The following is a 21827-nucleotide window of genomic DNA, read 5'->3' on the forward strand; positions in this document are numbered from 1 at the left end:
TTTCTTGCATCTAAGGGAAGCATTTATTCAAGTTTGGCTGTGACATATATATGAAGCTCAAAGAAAATTCAGTGCCTTGAAGTGATCTATACAGCTCACTACAATGGCTGTTTGGGCATGTCAGTAAGGCATGAAGAAACTCTTAAAGGAGTGCTGACATGAATTTCAAATATTTTCGGATTGTCTCACGGGTGTCTAGAACCTTAGAAAGTGTATTATGGTTCCTAAGAATGCATCGAATATATTTTTAATACCACTGCCTAGGAAAAACCGCTTGTGGTTTGATATCAATGGAGCGGCTTCTCAGCGACGTGTCATAGCAGTGTGACGTCATGGGGAAACATCAACTCGCGAAGCACTAACAGTAGATAAGTCATCTGCTTGTGATACAGTTAAATAATAATGAGTGAATTATCACCAGTGATCACAACAGTAATTTTCTGCAATTTAGCCTTCATGCAGAACCTCAGAAACTTCATGAATTTGCGTTTGAGTTGACTCGTCGGGATAATGTCCATTGTGGTGGGGCTGGCTTGCCAATGCTCAGGAACAAAAACCTTAAAACTAAAGTAAAATACTTAATACGTGTTGACTGACTCCAGTGTAAAGAGAGCATTTACACTGTACACAAAGGAAACAAAAACTATAAACTTTACCATGTCTCAAAATCATGTCAGTACTTCGTTAAGTGCACAACTTGTAAGTGCACTACTTGTAAGGTAGCACCCATGTGTTGCTTTTGTTCATAAACAACCTTTCTGGTAGCGAGCTTAGAAGTTATAGCAATATACATGTTACAATTAGTGTACAATCAAGTTTCATAATGTTAGCCAAGATAATAGGTATGTCTCATACACAGCTGTGGCCTGTATACCAGTTTATTTTTTCCCTCTCAAAGTCATGAAAAGAAGGGGGTGTATCTTATACAACAAAATGAGACATACCATAGAAAATGATATGCGTTCATTGGCTTGGTGCTTCGTGCTTTAAACGCACATAAAACTACGCTTTAGAATGCTGAACACCAACACAGGCACAGGAAAGCTCCAGTATTTTCAATGGGTTTCGGCAAGTCAAAAATTCTAAATACGTCTGTGCTGGGCACACCTGCTAATAGGCAGAAATACAGTGCATTGCAGATTGAGTACACATACATATCTCTAAATGCAATTCTCAAATATAGCATTACATGCACTCTTATCAGTAGAGTGCCTGTTGGGGTAGTAATAGGTCTTTACGTTTTAGTGATATCGCAATTTTTCAGCCCCTTATGCAAGAAATTTAAGTCATTTCATCGTGAGCGGCTAAACAAAACAAAATTTTAAAAGGACCGACTACTGCCCAGAACATGAAATGAAATGACTGCATGAATGGAAAGAATTTCCTTCATAGTAACGCAAACCAACTCTGTTTTTCTCATGAGAAGTGGAGTTGTATTTTTATTTATTCATCAGAAAATCGCGAAGATAGCTTGTGGCGCCACCTCGTGGCAGAAACTTCAATTTTCTGATGTGCCCTGTCTCATGACCATAAACTAGTGTACACAGTCAACAGTTTTCCTGTTAATATTAAAATATTCTTAGCTTCTTAGCAGTAAAAGATATTATTCCATAAAAATAGACATACAAGCCTGCCTTAGTGGCACTGCCTTCACATGACCTAATAATCCCATGCTTGTCAGCACGTCTTCGGCAACTTTTTTGCATGCTCAAGAAACCATGCACGCAGTTTCCAGGTAGCTAAGATTTTGGAGCAACGTGGTTTTCTATTCACAATTTGTCTCAGAAATTATGTGTACTGCTAGTCAGCACGGCCGACATATGCGCAGTGACGTTTTGGGTGACTTGGCTTGGCTCGTGTGTCGAGAGTAGCAAAGACAGGACAAGCCTTCCACGACACAGGCACAAGAACCTTGGGTGCAGGCGCACTCTCCGTAGTACAAATACAGAGAAGCTGTATAAAGCCACATCATCTCATTGTACCGGCTTATTTTCAAAAATAGTTGTAAAGCTCAGAATAAACGTGGTTAAGCATAGTTACAGGAACTCCTATGAAAGCAGAATGACAGCATGCACAAGTTGCCAGAAAGGCTACCAGCATTGCTATCAACTCTGAGCGTTGCTGGATTAAAGGGCTCATCCGTGTTCAGAGCCTTTCAGATTGAAAAATACTGCTTATAAAATGACTTCATGCTTTTGGGATTAACTATGGCCATATCACATGTCATTAATAAAACAGGCAGCACATTCTCTATGGTGTAATACGCATGGGTTCAACATGAAGCCAAGGCAGTCACATTTTGACGGGGGCAGAATGCGGCAGCACTCAAGTACTTATATTTAGGTGTGCATTAAAAAAACTGCAGGTAGTAAAAATTAAAGCTATTTCCCCCACTATGATATGCCTCAATTATATTGCAGTTTTGAGAAGTAAAACTCCACCATTTTTTTTATATGCTTACTTATCATATCCAGTCCAACAGCAACATTTCCATTTATCCAGTCAAACCACTGGTTCAAGATGCTCAACTCAAGAGATGTCATGTGGCCACTGAAATTACAAAAACAAGTGCAAACAGCGTAAGCATGCGAGATCATGGACTACATACATGTACTATCAGCTTCCATGTCCATCTCATGTTTTTCTCAGTGCTATATACAGCTATGGCCACTCAATCATATGCCACCTGGAGTGACCTGCCATGTCATACCAAGCACAATCAGGAAATGCTATCCACTGGAATTTACACTTGCCAGCATTGTTTATTATTTATTTTTCTAACATAAGCCCTAGCTTACATAAAAAGGTTATAGATGCACTATCTTAATTTCCTGCATGTTTTTTTTTTTTATAGATATGGTGTAAACACAGAAATCTGGTCATTTGCAGAATGACTTACTATGATAATTAAAAAATGGCTTGTAGTAATGTATTTATTGCATATTCTAGTATCTATGCAATCTAATTATACTTGCTTACAGCTGTGCAGTTTTTTTTTTTACTACCTTTAGAAATAGCAGAATGGCTGCTTAGCCTATATCCTGAAGTAATTCAACTACAACAAAAAGTGCACTTGCAAAACCAAAAAGTGTATGCATATTTTCATCAATTTACAAAAAAATGCAGAAAACACTTATGTACCACATATCTCCCTCCCCCTTACCATAAAGTGTTCATTAAAAGGAATCTAGTTTCTAGTTAAGAATCTTAGTATTCTTCACGTATGTTAGCCTAAGGCAATTAGAGTGATTCGCCAAATTACAAAACAAGGTATGCAGTAGACACAATGCTGAGCCAGAGGAACTCAAGCTGAGACAAACACGTAATCTTGAACTTCCCTAGATATTTAACATTTTCTAATGCTAAAGGCACTTCTAATATTGGCAAGCATGTTTCATTCCCCTTTTCCCTGGCATAAGCTCTGTACTCTTTTTTTTTTGCCTAAGATAGCATGAATATCTCAATGCAGCACTTTCTCATGCAGAAATTGAGTGTTTCTAAAAATCAGCTGCAAAATGGTGCTTTGCACTAATATACAAGAAAGTGATGCCCTTTGCTGCACTTGCATAATCTGTGTTGTAATACATGGCGCACTTATATCAATTCAGCACCATTACTGACTCAACCCTAAAATTTTAGTGATATGTAACAGCACACCTGCGGTACAAGTTCTCCACAAAGACATAACGTGCACTCTGGAGCGATCGCTCTATAAGTTTTACTGGGGTCAGCACGGGTTCCAAGTGCAGCTGCATCATAGTCAGCTGAACATAGGTCTGGAATGTGAGGCTCCAGCGCTTCGGTTCTTTGTACATCAGTTCCTGGACAAGAAAAGTAAACAAAGGTTATTCTGCCTTGTGATGCTCTCCCTTTCTTTCAAAGTACACATGATACTAAAGTATATGACAAACATGCTTTAATACCACTTGTACATAGGTGCACGAGTGCTAGCCCTGCTTCCACAATCCTGATAGGGGTGCAGATTTGTCAGGCAGTGTTCGTAGGTGACAATAGAAAATCTAATTCTGAAAGTGTCAGCATTGTTGAACCATTAGTAGAGCCGTGAACCGCCGCCCATTTTCGCTCACGCCGTTGGAGCCGCCGCCGCTGAAGTTCCGAGAGAGAGACCACGCCATCGCCGCTACTGCGCAATAACTGCCGCGCACCACTGTTTGTCTCATTTTAACCGGAGCAAGTAATCTGTGCCTAAAATACGTCACTTCACCTTCTTTTCTAGAGCTTTAAGATTTTTCAGAGCGGTGTTTGCGGTGTCTTGACTGCTCTCTTGTGTCCAAGTTTGCATACTCTGTCTATATTAAAACCCCAAAACAGTTTTCGATAATAAACAATTGAAACAGTTATTCTCTTTACTCGTATCGTACTTCTGGCACTCTTCGTGACACAAGAACGGTCATTCACGTGTCATGATTAGGGCACATGCTTTCGAATGGTCCGTGTACGAGAAATACCAGTTGTGAATTGTTTTTACAACCCATTTGCCCACTTCCCGCCCGTTCCTCCTCGCATCTCGAATGATTATCATGTGCAATGAACTTGAGATTTCCCTTTATTTCGCGAGTTTCCGACTTCGCAAGTATAGATAACAGAGTGTAGCCCACAAGCTAGAAATCCCAATGGGCTCTAGGTTTAGAGCTCGCATTGCACTCGTGCTTTATGAACAGGGTTGCCACAGGAGGCTACTTTTCACCAAATTGGCAAATTTGAGAGTCCCTTGGCAACCTAAAATCATGGATGGCGACATGAAAAATTTGTGGCGATTTTCGGCTTGGGTATCGACTGAGTTAGGCATTCTATACTCAGTGTATTCAAAACGAATGGGTGACAACTTTTTCTATTTTTCTTAGCTTTACACCCATCAGTAGAAGGCACACTTATACGCAATTTAGTATGTCTGTCCTGTTTCTCATATGTACCTCCCTATTCACCTAAATCATGGCGCACTAGTGCGTCCACCAGCAACCTCCCAGCAATTCCGGTCAGTGGACTGCTCCGCACCCCGCGAGGTGGTGGTGTATGTTTATAGGTGCCTCAAGAGCTTTAAGCATCTTCAAAATTTAGCGCCTGAAGTGGTTTGACAACGGTTATAGGTCGCCTGTTCCAACCGTAGCTCTATGGGTTGTGAATAGCTTGTCGACCTCTTCGCAGCTGTAGTACCCCCTAATTTGGTATGTTCAGTTTAAATGTGTTAATGGGTAGGCAAAGATGTCGGACTCCCTCGGGCAGCCTTCAGAAACTAGTGAGGCGAATATTTAGCATAAGCTTATGACCACGATGAAAAACTGGTGTGGGCATTGCAACGGTTATGCAGCAATTTCGAATTTATTTCCGTTGCTTTGTAATTAAATTTTCCGATTATTGGACTCATGATTCCACTACAGCGAAATTCTCTAAATATACAGAAGGACTACGCACAGTGTCCCTCTCTTGTTGTAGTGACTGCTTCATTCTGTATTTGCTACAACTGAAACCATCACAAACTTTTGTTATGAGGCGCTAGCATTCAAGGACGCTGCTAGTGCATCCATTCCCTTTCTCAGTGCTCTTATGATGAAGCGAGTGATGTGACTGGCATTAAGAAATGTCAATATAATTCAGGTTTTATGAATGGTACCAAACTCCAGGAGGCCACACATAATTTGGAATTTTTATCACTAGGCACGCTGCACATATGTACAGTGGTGACTTTTTTGGCGAAATTTGAAGAAAAATGCCGACTTTTGGCAACATTTCGCTCGTTGTTTCGTGAATTTTACTCGAAAGTCAGTAGCAACTCTGCTTATGAAGACATAAATGACAAAAAGATATAGCCTATAAGAATTGTAGTGATGGGAGTGTAGTAAAGTGTAATTGAGAACAAAACAAAAGGGAGAGGCTCTGGATTACATTCTCCCAACAGACGAACTCAATACAGTGAAGACGACGCAGCACTCCATAAAAAAAGGCCAGCCTGCTTCAAGGGCTTCTGTATATTTTTTGATTGTGAGAAGCAATATATGGACACACTCTACAGGCTTTCATCACCGTTGTCATGTTCCGTATAAAATCCAAATCAATAACATTTATACGCATACTGTATGCTGTTACCACACATAAAATCTGGTGAGCACTGGCGAGGAACACTGCTGAAGCATAGATGAAACGAGCTGCCCATCTCCATCACCCGGAGGGCACATGAGATAACATAGCTCCTAGTGCAATGCCTACCATCGATTGCTCTACAACCGGAAAGGAAGCCCTGCCTCTCTTTTGCTGGACGAAGAAGTATGAAGAGATGCTCAGACTGTGTGGCTTGATCCGCAACTGTGAAGTTTGATTATAAGGGCACGGCTGCAAGTGCTAGCACGCTCGCTATTTCAGCAGGCATCAGAGACCGGCTCGTGTACCTTTCTATGCGCAATCATATCACTGCACAAACACTGCCCCAGCCCTTTTCTCGGGAGCGGCCACATTCTCATACACCGACATTTAGCAGTTGCGCGAGATCAGATGAAAGAGAGTTAGCTGCAGCCTAAACTTGTTATCGGGTTGCATGCTCCTATCGCATGCTGTAAAACATGAAGTCGTGGACGGTTTTCTGACCCAAAAACTGTTGAAGTGGCTGGCCTCAAACTTAGCGTGTTGGCCTCAAATACGTCAGGGTAAAATTGTTTCAAACTTTCTTGAATTTGTTGAGACTTTTGTACTCATCACTTTAGCCTCATCTTTTGAGAAATTTGAATGTTGTAGCGAATTTCCAAGTGTAGATGCGCTCCCTTTTAAGTTTAGTTACATTGTGTGTGAATGACTATCAAAATACGTGCTTCAAATATATATTAAAAGGAACCCAAGACAACCATGGGACCATAAATATGTAATTCATCTCACTCGACACATCAAACACTTATGTAGGAATCGTCATTCCAAGTGTAACGATAATGCTTCTTCATTTAATCGTTTGAGAAGTAAGCTAGAAGCTAAAACGAAAGAGGTAACTGCTACTTTAGCAATGCCTTCGCTACATTTATGAAAAAAAATCCATCCAGGTTCCAGAGCTCGATTAGTTCCTGCATTTTCTATGCCCTCATCTTCATACTTGGTGGCCAGTCTTCTTCAAATACTCAAGCTATGGGCCCAGCCTGCTTCCACTGCGCCACTCTGCTGCACAAATACTCAAGCTATAGCAAATGTCTTCAATAATTACCTCAAGCCTGTTTTTTATACCGATAATGGCATCACTCCATTTTCCGCGTGCACCAAACTACCTGCTCTATTCAATGTTAAATTAAGCTCCTCTAGTACACAACCTCACACTAAAGGTTTTGAAACGATTTGGCTTAGATAGTATTCTGAATAGGCGGTTTGCTTAGATAGTATTCTGAATAGGCGGTATTAAGAATGAGATGCTACCTTACTATAATATTTAAAAAATCAATAACCTCTGCAACAGTTCCCCAGCTATAGAAATTAGCAAACGTAGTGCCCGTATTTATGTCCGGAAACTAACAAATAAACCAAATTACAGCTCAATATTTTTACTTTCTAGGAACTCTAAATGTTTGGAGCATATGATTAACAAATACATTGTAGAAAACCTAAGTGTACGCAATATACTTTCACTATCCCACCACGGCTTTCGTGCTGGCTTTTCTAGTAGACTGTTACACGATTCCTTCAATTTACGCACAGCATTGCTCCTTCTTTTAAGAATGGTAAACAGTCTAATGTCGTATGTGACTATTCAAAGTCTTTGGCACGGTTCCGCATGCTAAACTTTCAGCTTTTTCACGATTTTTTTTCGCTTCAACACTCTGTTTGACTGGATAGCTGATTACTAGATGCCACGCTCAAAATTTGTTATGCTTAGTCATGCGAAATTATCTGAAGCACATATCACATCATGAATAAGTCTTAAGGTGCAGTTCTTGGTCCACTTTTATTTATTATATCAATGATGGAAAACAAATTATCAGCGATACTGAAATTAAACTTAAAATGGATGCATGTGATGGCGTTATTTGTAGAACTGTTTCTAATCCTCAAGATAAAAATGCGCAGAATGTTTTGGAACGAAGCTTCTTACGCCGTGGGACGTATGTCCCGCGTCGTCGTAGCCATGGTAGTAGCCAGTTGCATTGCATTGCATGTCAGTAAAAAGGGTGTCAAGGCGTATCCACGGAGTGAATGATGATGAGTAGGGCGAAGTGTCCGTGCTTCTGTGCATACATCCATGCATCTGTCTGTCTGTCTGTCCACTTCACCCCACTCGTCATCGTTTATACTCGTGGATATGCTGTGATTTTTTTCTCGTCGTTTTCAAATGGTAGTGAAACATGGCAAACTTAAGAAAGATTGTAGTCACAGCATTTACAATTAATAAACAACCTCTTCATTTTACATAAGCTAATGAAGTATTATGTAGTGTAAATACATTTGTGCAACTCTCACAGCAGATTTAAAATGGCACACTCACATTGAAACAACCTGCAACAAACTCTTCAAAAACTTTGGTATCTCTGACGCATGTTAAGCAACTCGACAAAAGAATGCTGACTGACAGCACATAAGACTTTGGTCAGACTCGAATATGCGTTGGTTGTCTGGTGGCTTCGCCACAACATGACGTGACTATGTTATAATCTGTTTAAAATAAAGCAATAGTGCTTATACTTCTTCGCTATGACCAGCGTTCCCTTGCCTACTTCGGATGCTTTATCGCTGCAGCCCCTCTCGAACATCGTCGCACTTGAAATCATGTCATCCTCCTGCATAAACAAGATAATTTACACCGGTTCGAGTGTTCTAGCACCCATATCCTTCGTAGCATCTTCTCCACACCAGGCACAGTGATTTGATCCGATAAATATTGTGCCTGTTAAAATAATTCAGAATTGTTTTAATTTTTTCGCTTTTGTTTGTTTTTCGCTTTTCTGCAGGACGTGCATTTTTGAATAAGCTTGATAGGTATCTGCGTAGACTCGGTGCTGAGCAATTGGGAAAAAGAATTACGTAAACGTGTACTTTGTTAAATTGTATTTCTTCAAGCTGCTGAACATTTGTATTTATACCTGCTATGCCTCGAAAATTGAGATAGCAGTCTCTGTAAAAAATAAATAACATTGAGACATGCTACTACCATGATAACTGCTTAGCCTTATCAGGAAACTTTTTTTTTTTTTCAAAAGTCAAGGGACAAGTGTCTATGCCCAATCATAGACACTTGTCCCTTGACTGGGAGGGGAGGCGGCAGGATCAAGATCCAAGATCTTGATCCTGCCCCCTCCCCCTCCCCTGCGCCGCTGAAGGTAAAAACACCGGCGCGCCACCGCCGGAAATTTTGGTGCCAGTGCACAGGTCTAACCATCAGTCACCAACGAGAAGTGCAAGTTTCTTTATTACTAAGATCTGGTGAACCATTTTTCGAAAGCACCATTAGGCGATTTACTGTACTACATGAAGCCTGAATTTTAAAACCTTTCTATTGCAGAAGCTTTCTTCAGAGAAGAAGAACATGCACATAAAGTGTGCACAAAACAAGTATACACTCAAACACCAAGTTGCACCTTACAAGAAAATAAGTTTGTTATATCTGAGAATTCATTATAAAGGTTATTTCTAACAATGTATTCATTGCAAGACTATTTTTCATTTACTTTGTTATAATCAATATTTCATTATATCCATGTTCATCATATTGAGATTTTACTACTACTTGAAGAGCTGAGAAGGGTGTACAAAGGTCACCGAGTTATCTCACGAGTGGCAACGAAAAATATAAATGTGAAATTATGCACGTACGTTGCTCATAGCAACACTTTTCGCGGTAAAAAATTTTGTTGCAAGTGGCCTCTAAAATTACTTGCAGAAACATACAATGAAATAGCTACCATTTGCACCCTTGCAAATGGTAGCTAACGGTATTGAATTTTAGAATAACAATACAATGAAATTGTTGCTCTTCATTATAAAAAGGTTTCTAAGACTGTAGACAAAATTACTCTTTGAAAAACACTGATAATCCGGAGAAATGCAATATATAAGAGTCAGTTTAATGCTGCAACAATTTCTATCTATGCTGAATAACTAAATGAACAGCCAAGTAGTGATCGGTGAACAATGAGGGAATGTGTACTTGTGAGAATAAGCTGCATGTCCATACCAGCAAATTGTGTCCTTGTAGATCTCTCCATATGTTGACTGGTTCAATCAGTACCTGCACAACCAAGGCAATAACTCCTGTAAACAGCAATATAAATGTTAGGCAGGTGCAAACAGTGACATTTAGGTTCGACGCAAATTCGAAACAAAGAGTTTGGTCAAATTGGTTAAATAATTTAATTCCTAATCAAATTGAAGACGAATAGTACATATCCCATATTATAAAAGAAAATTAGCATACAGTCAAGCCCGCTTATAACGAACTTGAGCGTGACACGGCATCCATTCTCTGTATCCCAAAGTTCGTAGCAAATGAAATACAGCTTTTAAAAAAAGTTGCGAGTGAAAACACAAACTTTTTTTGCCCCAAAAAGTCCATCATGCACGTGTTTCGAAGAGCAGAAATGATAAGGGCGGTCTCGAGTTCATTTGAAACGGCAGAGTGCTCGTTCGCCGAGGCCCGTGGCATAAGTTGCATGCGGCACTGGCTCCAAAGTTTCGTCATTTTCGCAATCTGATTCCTCCAAATCGCTCTCCCCATGTACTTCATTCACTATGCCCCAATCCGTGCACGGTTCCGCAGTGTCGGCAGCATCATCGGTCGTAATTAAACCATCACAACAGATGTCCCACCCGCTCTCCCAAGTCGGAGTCGACAGCGCGCTGCCACAAATCACCGCCGCAGTGGTCCTGTTGGGAAGCATCAGGCTCGTTATCGGGCCCGACGTCAACGAAGTCGGCCTCGCGAAAACAGTTTCGCGCGCATGTTGCCGTCACTGTCGCCCACGAAATATTCACCATCTCCACAGCTGAATACCGGGACGCCCGAAGCGGCGAGTTGACTGCCAGGTGGTCAACAGCTATGAGCAAGCGCTCCGCAATGCGCCACCTCACGTGCGGATTACGCTCAAGCCAAGCGGTCACACTTTCGACGTTTTGTTGAGCAGCACGAAAAAGCGTGCTAGTCCTCTCGTCGGCCATCATGACCACACATGCACACCAAGAGCGATCAAGACGCGCACACGCGACATACATGCCAGAACGCGTGGAACAGCTCTGGGCCCGTTTCCAGTCAGAAAACTAAACTAATTCGAGCCAGCGTCGGGCGTCGCGGAGCGGTGGAGTTGAAAGGTTTGCGAAACTCGCACGTAGAAAAACTTGGAAAGAGTGCTTGCGCACGCAGAAGTCAAAGCATGGCCGCCTGGATCGGTGCGCGCGGCGGTGTTCGAAGAATCGGCGGCCGTGATCAAAAAATCGTTTTGTTGCGCCGGCGGGTATGCGTGGCCTCATGAACTTCGATATTTCGCGATTCGTTCCATGCAATTTAACAGCCAATTTCCTAAACACGAAAGGAATCGCAAATTATCAGAGTCGTTGGGGTAGCGTACGCGCGCAGACAATAGGATACAGTCGGTGGCCGACGATGTTGGCAAATGGTCGGATCACTCCAGGCCGGCGACGCCAACAACAGTACTAGCGATCAAAAACAGGGTAGATGGCCGACCGGTCTTCAAAATATCGGTGGCAGTGTGAAAACACGGGCCTCGTCTGGCAATGCGGGGTGCTCAGAGTACCGGGGGAACAAAGGACGGAGGGGTGCATAACAAAAAACAGTTGGGGCATGGAGGAAGGAAACAGCTTTCCTTCCTCCATGGGTGGGGAGAGCGGCAACTAGAGGGTCGCGAAGGCAGGGTCGGTGTTTAACAATAAGAATGTATGAGCACTTCGCTGATGCCTGATCGGTGGTCGAAATTGGTTTCCCAGGAAGCCGGCATACCACTGACTCCTTTAGCTGTAACCGATCAGCGGTGCTCGGAGACATTCGTTGTAAGTGCGATATTGTGCCATTGAACCAATGTATATTTTCATGGTCACGCGGGTATTGTTTGTTTTAAGTCGGGCCATTATATGTGGGCTCGACTGTATTCATAATCCAAATACCCTGCACAATATTTTTTTAATTGGAACAACATATGTGCAAATGTCATTCTTTTTGGTTCAAAGGGAAGTGGAAGCAACTTTGAATTTCAGCAGGATTTGACTTGGTGTTGAATTCAGTTGATAACCTGTCACATATGTTGCGTTTCAAAACTTGCTAAACTTAAAGCTTACAAGCCTGTAAAGCAAGCTTTTAAACTTACAAAATTATGAATTGATGTGTTCATTTAACTTTGAAGTGGGGCTTCGCACAGTGTGGATTTGCCTTAGGTGTATTCACGTGCAGCACCTTTCCTCTGCAGTGAAAGCACTTTTACGGGGAGTTTATTTCTAATACACTGAAGTTTGGAATATTTTATTATCTTCTGAACCAAATTTGAGTACTGTAATATTAATTCAAACATTCAAAGCACTCAAATATTTGCACATGCCTAATATATACACGTAGAATGAACTGAAACAAAGAAACTTTTGCACCATCATGCATTTATTAGTCTCTACAGCTTGAAAGGCATTTTGGTGTACTAAAGAAAATGTTACACTGAAAGGGTGAACTTGTCGGATACTTCGTTGAGCATACTTTAATTATTTCACTCAGTGCCATTTCAAAATTACGTACTTAATGCAGAGATTTTGATGCATAATAAACATAAATGCATGATGTGGTTGTGATGGTAAAGAACACAGAACTCAAGCCAGCAAAGAAGGAACTAACCGTTGGGCAAACATGTGCCCAGAAAAAGAAGTAACATAGATGACTAACTCATGCATCTTGAAATCTGGCTTAGATGCATTACCCTAGTCATCAGTCCATCGCATTGAATGAAGACAAAATTAATGCGCTAAACAAGATGTTATAGTGTATCAGCTTTGTCATTCATAGTTTTATAGTTTTTATGTAATGGAATATATGGTGCTCTGCTGCTCATGCACAGTGATTATGAGGTGCTTGTAGGGAATGTATAGAGTATGTGCTTTCGTATGGAATAAAGGTGAGCTGTTAGTCTGTCCTGGTCCTAGTGAACTTTTTTCATAGTCTTCGTGTGGTGTGTGCAAATTTCCCACTATGCAGCCAAACAAACTAGCCCACTTTTCCGTCTTATCAGTAATTTATTGGTGAAAATAAATTATTGTAAGTTCTCGCACCCTTTTTTTTTTTGTAGCCTAGAAAAAATAAACCCATGCTAGACATTACCACAGAAAGCAAGTAGTATTTGGACATTACCTGACAGGGTCTTCAATTTTATTCCATAAAGATGTTTCATCTAATCAATTATTTAGAGCTAGCTGATTAATCAGAGTAATTTGTGCCAAATGTCTAATTAAAAATGCTCAGCATTGGTCAGAAAGTCAATGAACAATACTATTAATGAGAACCAACAGACAATGATGCCAAGAAAAGCATAGAGGCCCAAGCAACCACTTTAGCTGCATAGGGGATGTTATTAGATTTGTAATGTAACTGTGAAAGAAGAAAAGCGGAGGAAAAGATAACTCGCCACCGGCAGGATCCTAACCTGCGACCTTTGAATAACGCATCCGATGCTCTGCCACTGAGCTACGATGTACGGTGGCGGTCATCCCTCCACCCACTTTATTTGCATTTGAAAGTGGGAGCGTCAGGCAGTGCCACCTGTTGCCGTTGTGGCAACAGTACTAATTCTAAATCTGTCAAAATGCCATGACGCGCACACAGGGTTTTTTTTTAGCTTTGCCAGCCTTAGTTCGAACATTCTTAATTATGGCCCTTTCCGGAAAACCGTAAAATCCACTTTTTGGGGAAAAGCTGGACTACGTACTCCCTTATTGTAGAAACGAAAACAAGCTTCCAAACCCTTAAGTCGGCATGAAATGCAGAATTTAAAAGCTGCTTTCAATGTGTCTCAAAGAAGACCGCTGCTGAAGGAAAATAATGTGGTGCAGCACTAATGTGCAAAAAACTTGTACATTACCCGCTAAAGGAAGCCTTCATGTCACCAGTGCTGATCTCAAATATTGGAAAAGCTGTAACTGTGTACTTTCACTGAATGGCCAACACTACTTTAATAATTTCTATAATGTCAAACCACAGCTGTAATAAAAAAAAGATCTAGTTGTCATGCCCGTGAAGTCATGCAGCTCTACCATGGAGACAGAACTCCCATGATGACTGCACCTGAGAAAAAAAATCTGTTAATACATAGCATGCTTTTTTTTTTCTTTAAAGTAAAACAGATTATGCTCTGTTAAATGGGTCTGCCCTCCTTGTAATGTTGTTTTGTAACCCGAAAAATTCCGAATTCTCTTGAAAAATACAACTTTTCCCCAGAATATAAAACAAGACTTCTAGCCAACTAATAAAAGAAATAAAACCAAGAGCTGAGAACCCTATATATATTGCGCAGTATTGCCCAACATAAGGGAACAGGGAAGGACTTGTTTTCTTTTCCCGTTAGACAGTACCTGGATTGAACAACATGCGAGTTTGCAAGTTAGTGTGAAACTTCTTGTAAGGTATACAATATCTAGAGCATAATATTTTCCATGTTCACTGCTGAGGTTGAGTTGTTGAGATTTGGTGTAAAATTCCCTGCTGAACTTCCACTTACTGCTTGACATGTATATGTCTCGTCCTAATTTTAAACGCGAATGCATTTCTTAGTCTGGCTATGTCAGGCATCCGTCAGGATTCATTCACCGCTCTCTCCCATAGCAACAGCTGCAGGTGCGCGCGTCCCTAGCAACCAGAGCCCCCACTAGGTCACACTTCGGCATCGGCAGCTGTCAGCAGCAGCTACGGGCGCACACGCTTATTTTAACCTTAACGCTAGCTACTAGAGCTGGGAATGCATACGGTATTTCTCACAACAGAAACGCGCCATGTGCGGCAAACGGCACTATTGCCTGCACAGTGTAAGAAAAAAAAAGAAAACATTATTCTTCTATCGCTGGGTTCTCACGTGTGAAACGCTGTTATGAACACTACGAAATGCATTCGCATTTTATCACAACTCCCTTCGGGGATATTTGATTGATATGTGGGGTTCTAACGTCCCAAAACCTCCATATGATTGAGATGCCATAGTGGAGGGCTCAGGAAATTTCAACCCCCTGGGGTTCTTTAGCGTGTACCCAAATCCTAGCACACAGGCCTACAGCATTTTTGCCACAGTCGAAAATGCATCCACCACAGCCGGGATTCGAACGCGCGACCTGTGGGTCAGCAGCCAAGTACTTCAGCCACTAGACCACTATGGCGGGGCTCCCTTCGAGGAGGTGTTTTTAACGCTATAGCATTAGAGAGCTCGTGTCGCAGAAATCCCGCCTTCAGTGTCGACCCTGTTGATTGCGAGTGAAAAATCTTATGTGCATCAGTGACCAAAAAATCAAGTTACTGAGATCGCCACGGGAGGCCGATACTTGTCCAAGCGTGCGTGCGCGATTACACTGAAAAAGCCGCGCATTCGAAGAAGTGCTCAAGGTCACGAGGTGCGGTAGTTTCTTTGCCCCTGCCACCCCTCCCTGTTTAGCTTCCAGCGCTTTCGTGGGGACAAGAGATAATGCAATTGCAGCATGCAACTAATCTTTGTAACTCCACTCGCACTGGACGGATTCTTAAAATTTTTGTGACGTTGAATTCGTGAGGCAATAAGATCTTCTAGTGAATTCATTCCGTGGTTACTTGAAAAAGTGTTTCAGGGCCCCTTTAACGCGTTTCATTCGACAGGTGTCACGAGGAAAACGAGCCCCTTCGGCAATTTGTGGGCGCATTTGGGAAGCCTCAAACTACATCGAAAAAGGCCGGGATAGTTCAGCCATCGCCGCTAAAAACACACAGGGACTTTCAAACAGCTCTAAAAATGGACAACTATGCCCATCTAGCGGAAAACATATCACGTCTTTCCAGCGGCGTTGATCAAGCAAACATCAAACGCTAGATAATGTGCTGCTATCTGTGAGGCATTGTGAGACTTTTTATGGCCTCCGAGATGGCGAGCGCGTGGCATGTATCTTGGAGGCTATGGGACTCTTGCTTTAGATCAAAAATCTGTATGTACCATTCGTGCGGGCTGGTAGGATCTATTGTGTGTGTGTGCATGTGTGTATGTAACACAACATATTAATAAGTATGCACTTAGCGGTTGAAGAACACACTAGGGGACGGATTTCGCTATCGCGTTAATTTTTTAAAGGCGAAGCTTAAGGGACCCCCCCTTTTTTTAAGCATAAACTTCTGACTCACATGTACAGTCGACCACAAAAGTTTACGGACCACGCCAGTGTATGGCCAAAAGCCTCTTTGCGACAGTTCTGTTACGTCAGCGGCAGTCAACAACACCCTGAAAGCATCGCTCCCCTAATCGACAGCCTGTCTCTTTACTGAATGGGTACAAATAATTTTCACCTTTCGTTTTTCAATGCCACAGGCTTTTTGCATCTGCGTCTGCGAGCTTTTGCCTGGACAGCAGTCTATCAGCATAACGGTCACAATCTTTATCAGAAAGTGACACCTAGCTAACAGAATGCCGTTTGAGGCACGCCATGATAGTTTTGATCCTCCTATGAAAACAGCAATGTGATGGTCATACTGCAGATAAGTGCTTCTTGTGAAAACTGCGAACGATGGGCTACGTGACGGCAGTAGAAAACTGAAAGGCCAGTGAATAAGAAGAAGGCCCGTTCCCAGCCCAGATCTTCGTTCGACGGTAGATGGCGCACCGCTAGGTGGCGCGGACAGACAGTTTGGCACGCGCTCGCGTAGTCCGCAAACTTTTGTGGTCGACTGTACAGTACGGCCCACTGTTAGGGGGAACATGCGAGCACGCGACCAGCGCTCCGTAGGGCGGTAACTGCTGGCAAGATTTGGAAACGCGGAGCATTCGTACACAATCGCAAGGGCAGTTTGTGCCCTGTGTCAACTGCTACTTCCTTCCACCCCTGGCACTCGGTGCGCACTAACACCGTGTAATGTTTCAGTGCTTCGAAGGAGGAGCCGGCTATGCTCGTTGCATCAAGCACCAATTTCCTTATCTGTTATCAAAGACGGCCAGCTGGAGCTTAAGACTAACATTTCTGTGAGCATTGACACTATAGGCTACGCAAGTGATGGGCTTCATTACCAACCAGCGGGGGCATAATTCTTCACTGAACAAATTTTCGGTGGTGCCAGCTCTCATACGTGGCGTGGCTACGGCACCTGAGGATGAAAGGCTTTTCATAGTCAAGCTCTACGGTAAAGAATACTGTCAGCAAGCTGTCGCAGACGTGGTAAATTAGGCAACTGAAGATCGTGACGGCACTCATGTGCCAGCCACCTCCCCCCCCCCCCCCTTCCCATCACGTTACTTAAGCGTAATTGAAAATGTATGAGGCAGAATGAAATCATCAGTGACTCCCCACGTCAAATCTGTTGATAATCTCCGGGCTTCCGTAAAGGAAGAGTGGGAGCGACTTGAGCACGATTCATCTTTCATGGAAGCTCTGTACAAGTTTCTGCCTGCAAATACATGAAGGCTGTACTTGACGCTGGAGGTGACATCACCCAATACTGAACAAAGCTTTCCATTCTTCTATTGTAAAGAGATCGTAGATCTGGCCTGGTTAATCTTTCGTCATAAAAATATGACGAATAAATTTCCTTTTTTGTGTTTAGTGCAATGTATAGTTTTACGCAATTCATTTTTCATGCGAGCACATATCGGGGAAGCGCAGTACTTTTCATAAAAGTGCATGTTATTGCAATTTGGAATATGGAGCTTCTTCCAGTGTTGCTTCGATAATCTAAAACTCACACGATTTCGAACGTTAACACAAATAATGCCGGGATGTAGCAAGCCAGAGCCTTAACATGGTCGGGGATCACGCCGTGTTGATTAAAAGATTTCATCCTCAAGTGTGTTTTTTTTTAACTCGCCACGATATTATAGGGGTTATGGTGCTCGATTGTTCACCTGCAGGTCACGGGATCAAATCTCGGCCATGGCAGCCGCATTATTCATGGAGGCGGGGATATTCAAGGCTTGTGTACTTTGATTTAAACCTCCAGCATGGTAAATTTCCGGAGCCTTCCACTGCGTCGGTCATAATCACACTGCTTTTCTGTGATGTTAAACCCTGAGATTTATTATCATTCTTATTAAGTGCTTATTAACATACCTCTAAATATAATTGCATAACTTTTCATGGTATATCACCTTTATTTGAAATTAAATGGCTGCGGGTGTAAATCGCATCCTGTCATAACTGCTGAGACACCACAACAAAAAACAAGCTCCACCTTTTGTGTGCCTGCTGACTACCTGATGGAGCGCTGGCAGACCAGGGGCGACATGAATCGCTCCGCGGAAAAACGAAAGCGCTCGGCAAGCACAGGGACGCAAAGTAGCAGACGAAACTCGACAAGTGCTACCTTTGCGCTTGTATGCACATGTGCCACGTTTACAAATCTCGCCACCAGTTCACACCACGCAGGCCACAGCCATGCGTCCAAAATATCATTCACAAAATGCTCATAAAATGATACAATAGTCAAAAGTCACAATGTGATCACATGGCAGAAATCTTTAGAGAATGGTATAATGGGTGAGCATGATGAAGGGCAATACATATCCTGACAGAAGACTCTAGCTGCACAGAGAGGCACGTGAAAAATTCGCTGAACATATTTCACTAAATCAGATGAGACAACAATGACAAAAATGTACGCCAGCCAACAACGGAATCAAGTATGAAATCTTTCACCTCGAAACCTTTTTTTTTCTGCTCCATAGACCCTGACATGAAATCAGGACTTCTGCATCACTATCTTTGTCTCTCTACGCACTTTATCATCAATTTTTCTAGAACACCGCATTCACCAATAGGTACATATAACACCTTGGTTTGGCCACCAACCCATACTGTGATAACAGAGGCGCATTATAATCAGTCGAATATGTTTTCTTAGATTGTCAAGTCCACAGAAAATAAGGATCTTGTTTCCAAAGTAGAATAGGCTCAGCTTCCCATGAACTGCTAAATTTCGGAAAGTACTTAAACCGGCTCCTCCTTATCAGCATCATCACATTTTAAAATTCCTGTTCAGATTTCTAGAAGACATTAACCTAACTCATAAATTATAATGTAGCCTACATCATCATTATCATGCGGAGATATGATGATCACAAAATTTTTTTCTTTTTTCCTCTCTTTTTCTGCCCTCCTCCACCTGAGGCCTTTCTGTGCTCAATACCCTTCCCCTGTACATAGTAGCATGTAGGCGCCTTATATACGCTTGCAGAATACTCCTTTTTTTCATTAAAGGGTAGCTCACCAGGTTTGGCAATTTTGAGCTGACAAGGGCAATGCGGAGATGGGGCAAAATTTTGCAACGCTATGCGCCGCGGAAATGGGTCAAATTTCAAGACGAACACTGCTCCTCCTTCCTTTCGCAGGCGCGCGCCCAGAGAATGAGGGCATGAGGTGCACGAATGAATGGCCCTACATACACGGCAGTGCAGTGACGTTGGCCCTCTACATAGACGACTGTGCTTTGACGTTGCCAACAGTGGCATGGGACATGACGAAAATTATTTAACACGACATGCGTAGTTTATGTAATTTGTTGCTTGATGAGATTAATAAAACTCTAGATAAATAATCAGACGCAATAAGTGAATGTGTGTGCCTTTTTTTCATTTTCCCCTGTGAATTGCAACGAGACGCAGGGCTAACGAACCAGCGTTCCACATGCGTTCGTGTCCCCGCGGTCAGCACATCGAACAGACGACAGCCTTGGAAGCAAAAGTAACACTTCTACGCAGTCGCGCACTCAATGTGCTCATCTATTCTACCGCTTCTAAGCCAGCATTTCCGAACCATCCTGCAGAAACAGGCAGTAAACCACAAAATAACGCTGGTAAAAAAAAACGCCGCTTCCGTGCACGAAGGTTGGGCTTGTTCGGGCACGTCATGTGCACATGACTTCTTGGTCAGATGCCGCAGAGGGTAGGGAAAATATTTGGCCTGTGAAGGCTGCGGAGGAGCGGCAAGAGTTCGAGCTTGCCTTCTCTCATCCTCGTTTTGCACCGCTTCAAAAAAACGTTTTCTCAGCTCGTAATGAACCAACTTAAAACATTTTTTAGGCAAAATGCTACTCATCGGACATACAACAACGTCCACAGTCTAACTAAAATTTCTTATGGGGCCTGGTGAGAGGCCCTTTAAGAGCTTTCTTTCTCTGACAGAAGGCGACATCAAGGGACCAAGCTTTCTCAGTTATGCAATGCGAATTTGTGCAGAATAAAAAGGAATTAATGGTTTGCACATTGCATATCCATATTTTAGTGACATATGGTCAATGTGTGGCTTGTGCTGCCTGGTGTGTGCAATAGCAATTTGTGACCATGACCTCCAATTTTTCTAACATGGTAGAATTCTATGTAAACAAAGCATATGTTAAAAAGCCACGCTCTACCTGAAGTGCATTATGAAATGGTCACCTTAGAAGATAGGCATAACTGGCCATTTCAGGAACAGTCAAGGAATTCTGCCCCTGCACTACGGTTGATTTTCAGCCATCTCATTATTCAAGGAGAGGCTAGACAAAGGATAACCAAGCTTTGCCTGGATACCCCTTCATCGTGCACCCAAAGTCTGCATTGATTACTGGTTGCAAAAGTGCTTTCTGCATTAATAAGAATGCACAGCCACAAGCAGTCATCGAAACTGTGGCCTTATTACGTATCAGAAGCAGAACCCCGTCACCTGTGAGCCTCAGTGGTAGAATACTTCTCATAAATAGGAAATTGATTATTCTGAATGTTTATTTGTTACTACAAAAAAAAATGAATAGTCATGCATATTGATGGCTGTGACAGCAAGCAACTTACTGTTGTATCAACAAATCTTTTACATCCTTCGAGAAAAGTTGTCTTTCCAGATCCAATGTTCCCTTCCACTGCCACCTGCATTTGATATGATAACCAATGAAGGGCATAAACAAAAGAGAGAAAAGCAGAAAGCTGTCTGACTTCTGAAAAAACAACAACATTTAAACAATAACTATATTACACGTGAGTACTTCTAGGACACTTCATTACGATCTTACATTGTTAGCGTAAAGAGTATGACAAGAAGCAACCCCGGGTGATCATTAAAGTGGGATGTCAAGTGGTTAAAAGAGGTCCCACTTACAGCCAAGTGCCCGTTTGCTTCCAAGCGGCCATCAAGATGTGGCACCACTTGTAACACAAATGATCACCCTTGATTTCAGGTGGCCATAAAAAAAAACACACATGGACAGCAACCCAACGGGTCTCCCTTGCTTTCATATGGCCATTCAAATATTGCCACTTTTGATAAACGAGCACAGAAATAATATTCAATAGACAATGGTCATAAAAAGAAGTAGCAAACTCTTTGCAAAGTCCTAAAAAAACTCTCAGCGATAGTGGCAGAAAAATTAGCCTATGGTTGTGTCTCAGTTACCTGTTTGTGTGAACCATTTGGTTTGCTTTAAATATGTGCCAGCAACAACGTAAAATTTCATATAGAGCTACTAAAAAGAAATTTTTGACCATCTTAAATTGACACAAAATTGTCGGGCTTACTTTCACTGTGCGGCCGTTTCTTGCTGCCTCAAGGAGCGCTCTGTCACCCAAAACATCTGTTGGTGTGAAAGGAAGGCAGCGTAGGTAACTGTTCATAAACCAATAATGTGCATAGCATAGAGAGTAACTAACACAATGAAATCAAATGACATTTTCAGTGAGACT

The 21827-nt window shown here is 42.2% G+C and overlaps 1 protein-coding gene across 1 annotated transcript in view; it reads right to left on the reverse strand.

The window, feature by feature from the left end:
• The window catches only part of dnk (deoxynucleoside kinase), a gene marked incomplete at its 5' end in the record, with an annotated part of 35196 nt that extends 13478 nt beyond the window's left edge, over positions 1 to 21718 (reverse strand). Inside the window, 5 exon segments of the mRNA XM_037427280.2 lie at positions 2462 to 2550; positions 3658 to 3821; positions 10157 to 10210; positions 20943 to 21017; positions 21663 to 21718. Of these exon segments, the coding sequence (XP_037283177.2) occupies positions 2462 to 2550; positions 3658 to 3821; positions 10157 to 10210; positions 20943 to 21017; positions 21663 to 21718 (438 nt within the window).
• Positions 21719 to 21827: the final 109 nt, after the last annotated feature.

The sequence above is a fragment of the Rhipicephalus microplus genome, chromosome X (genome assembly GCF_043290135.1).
Source record: "Rhipicephalus microplus isolate Deutch F79 chromosome X, USDA_Rmic, whole genome shotgun sequence".
In the NCBI taxonomy this organism is placed as follows: domain Eukaryota; kingdom Metazoa; phylum Arthropoda; class Arachnida; order Ixodida; family Ixodidae; genus Rhipicephalus; species Rhipicephalus microplus.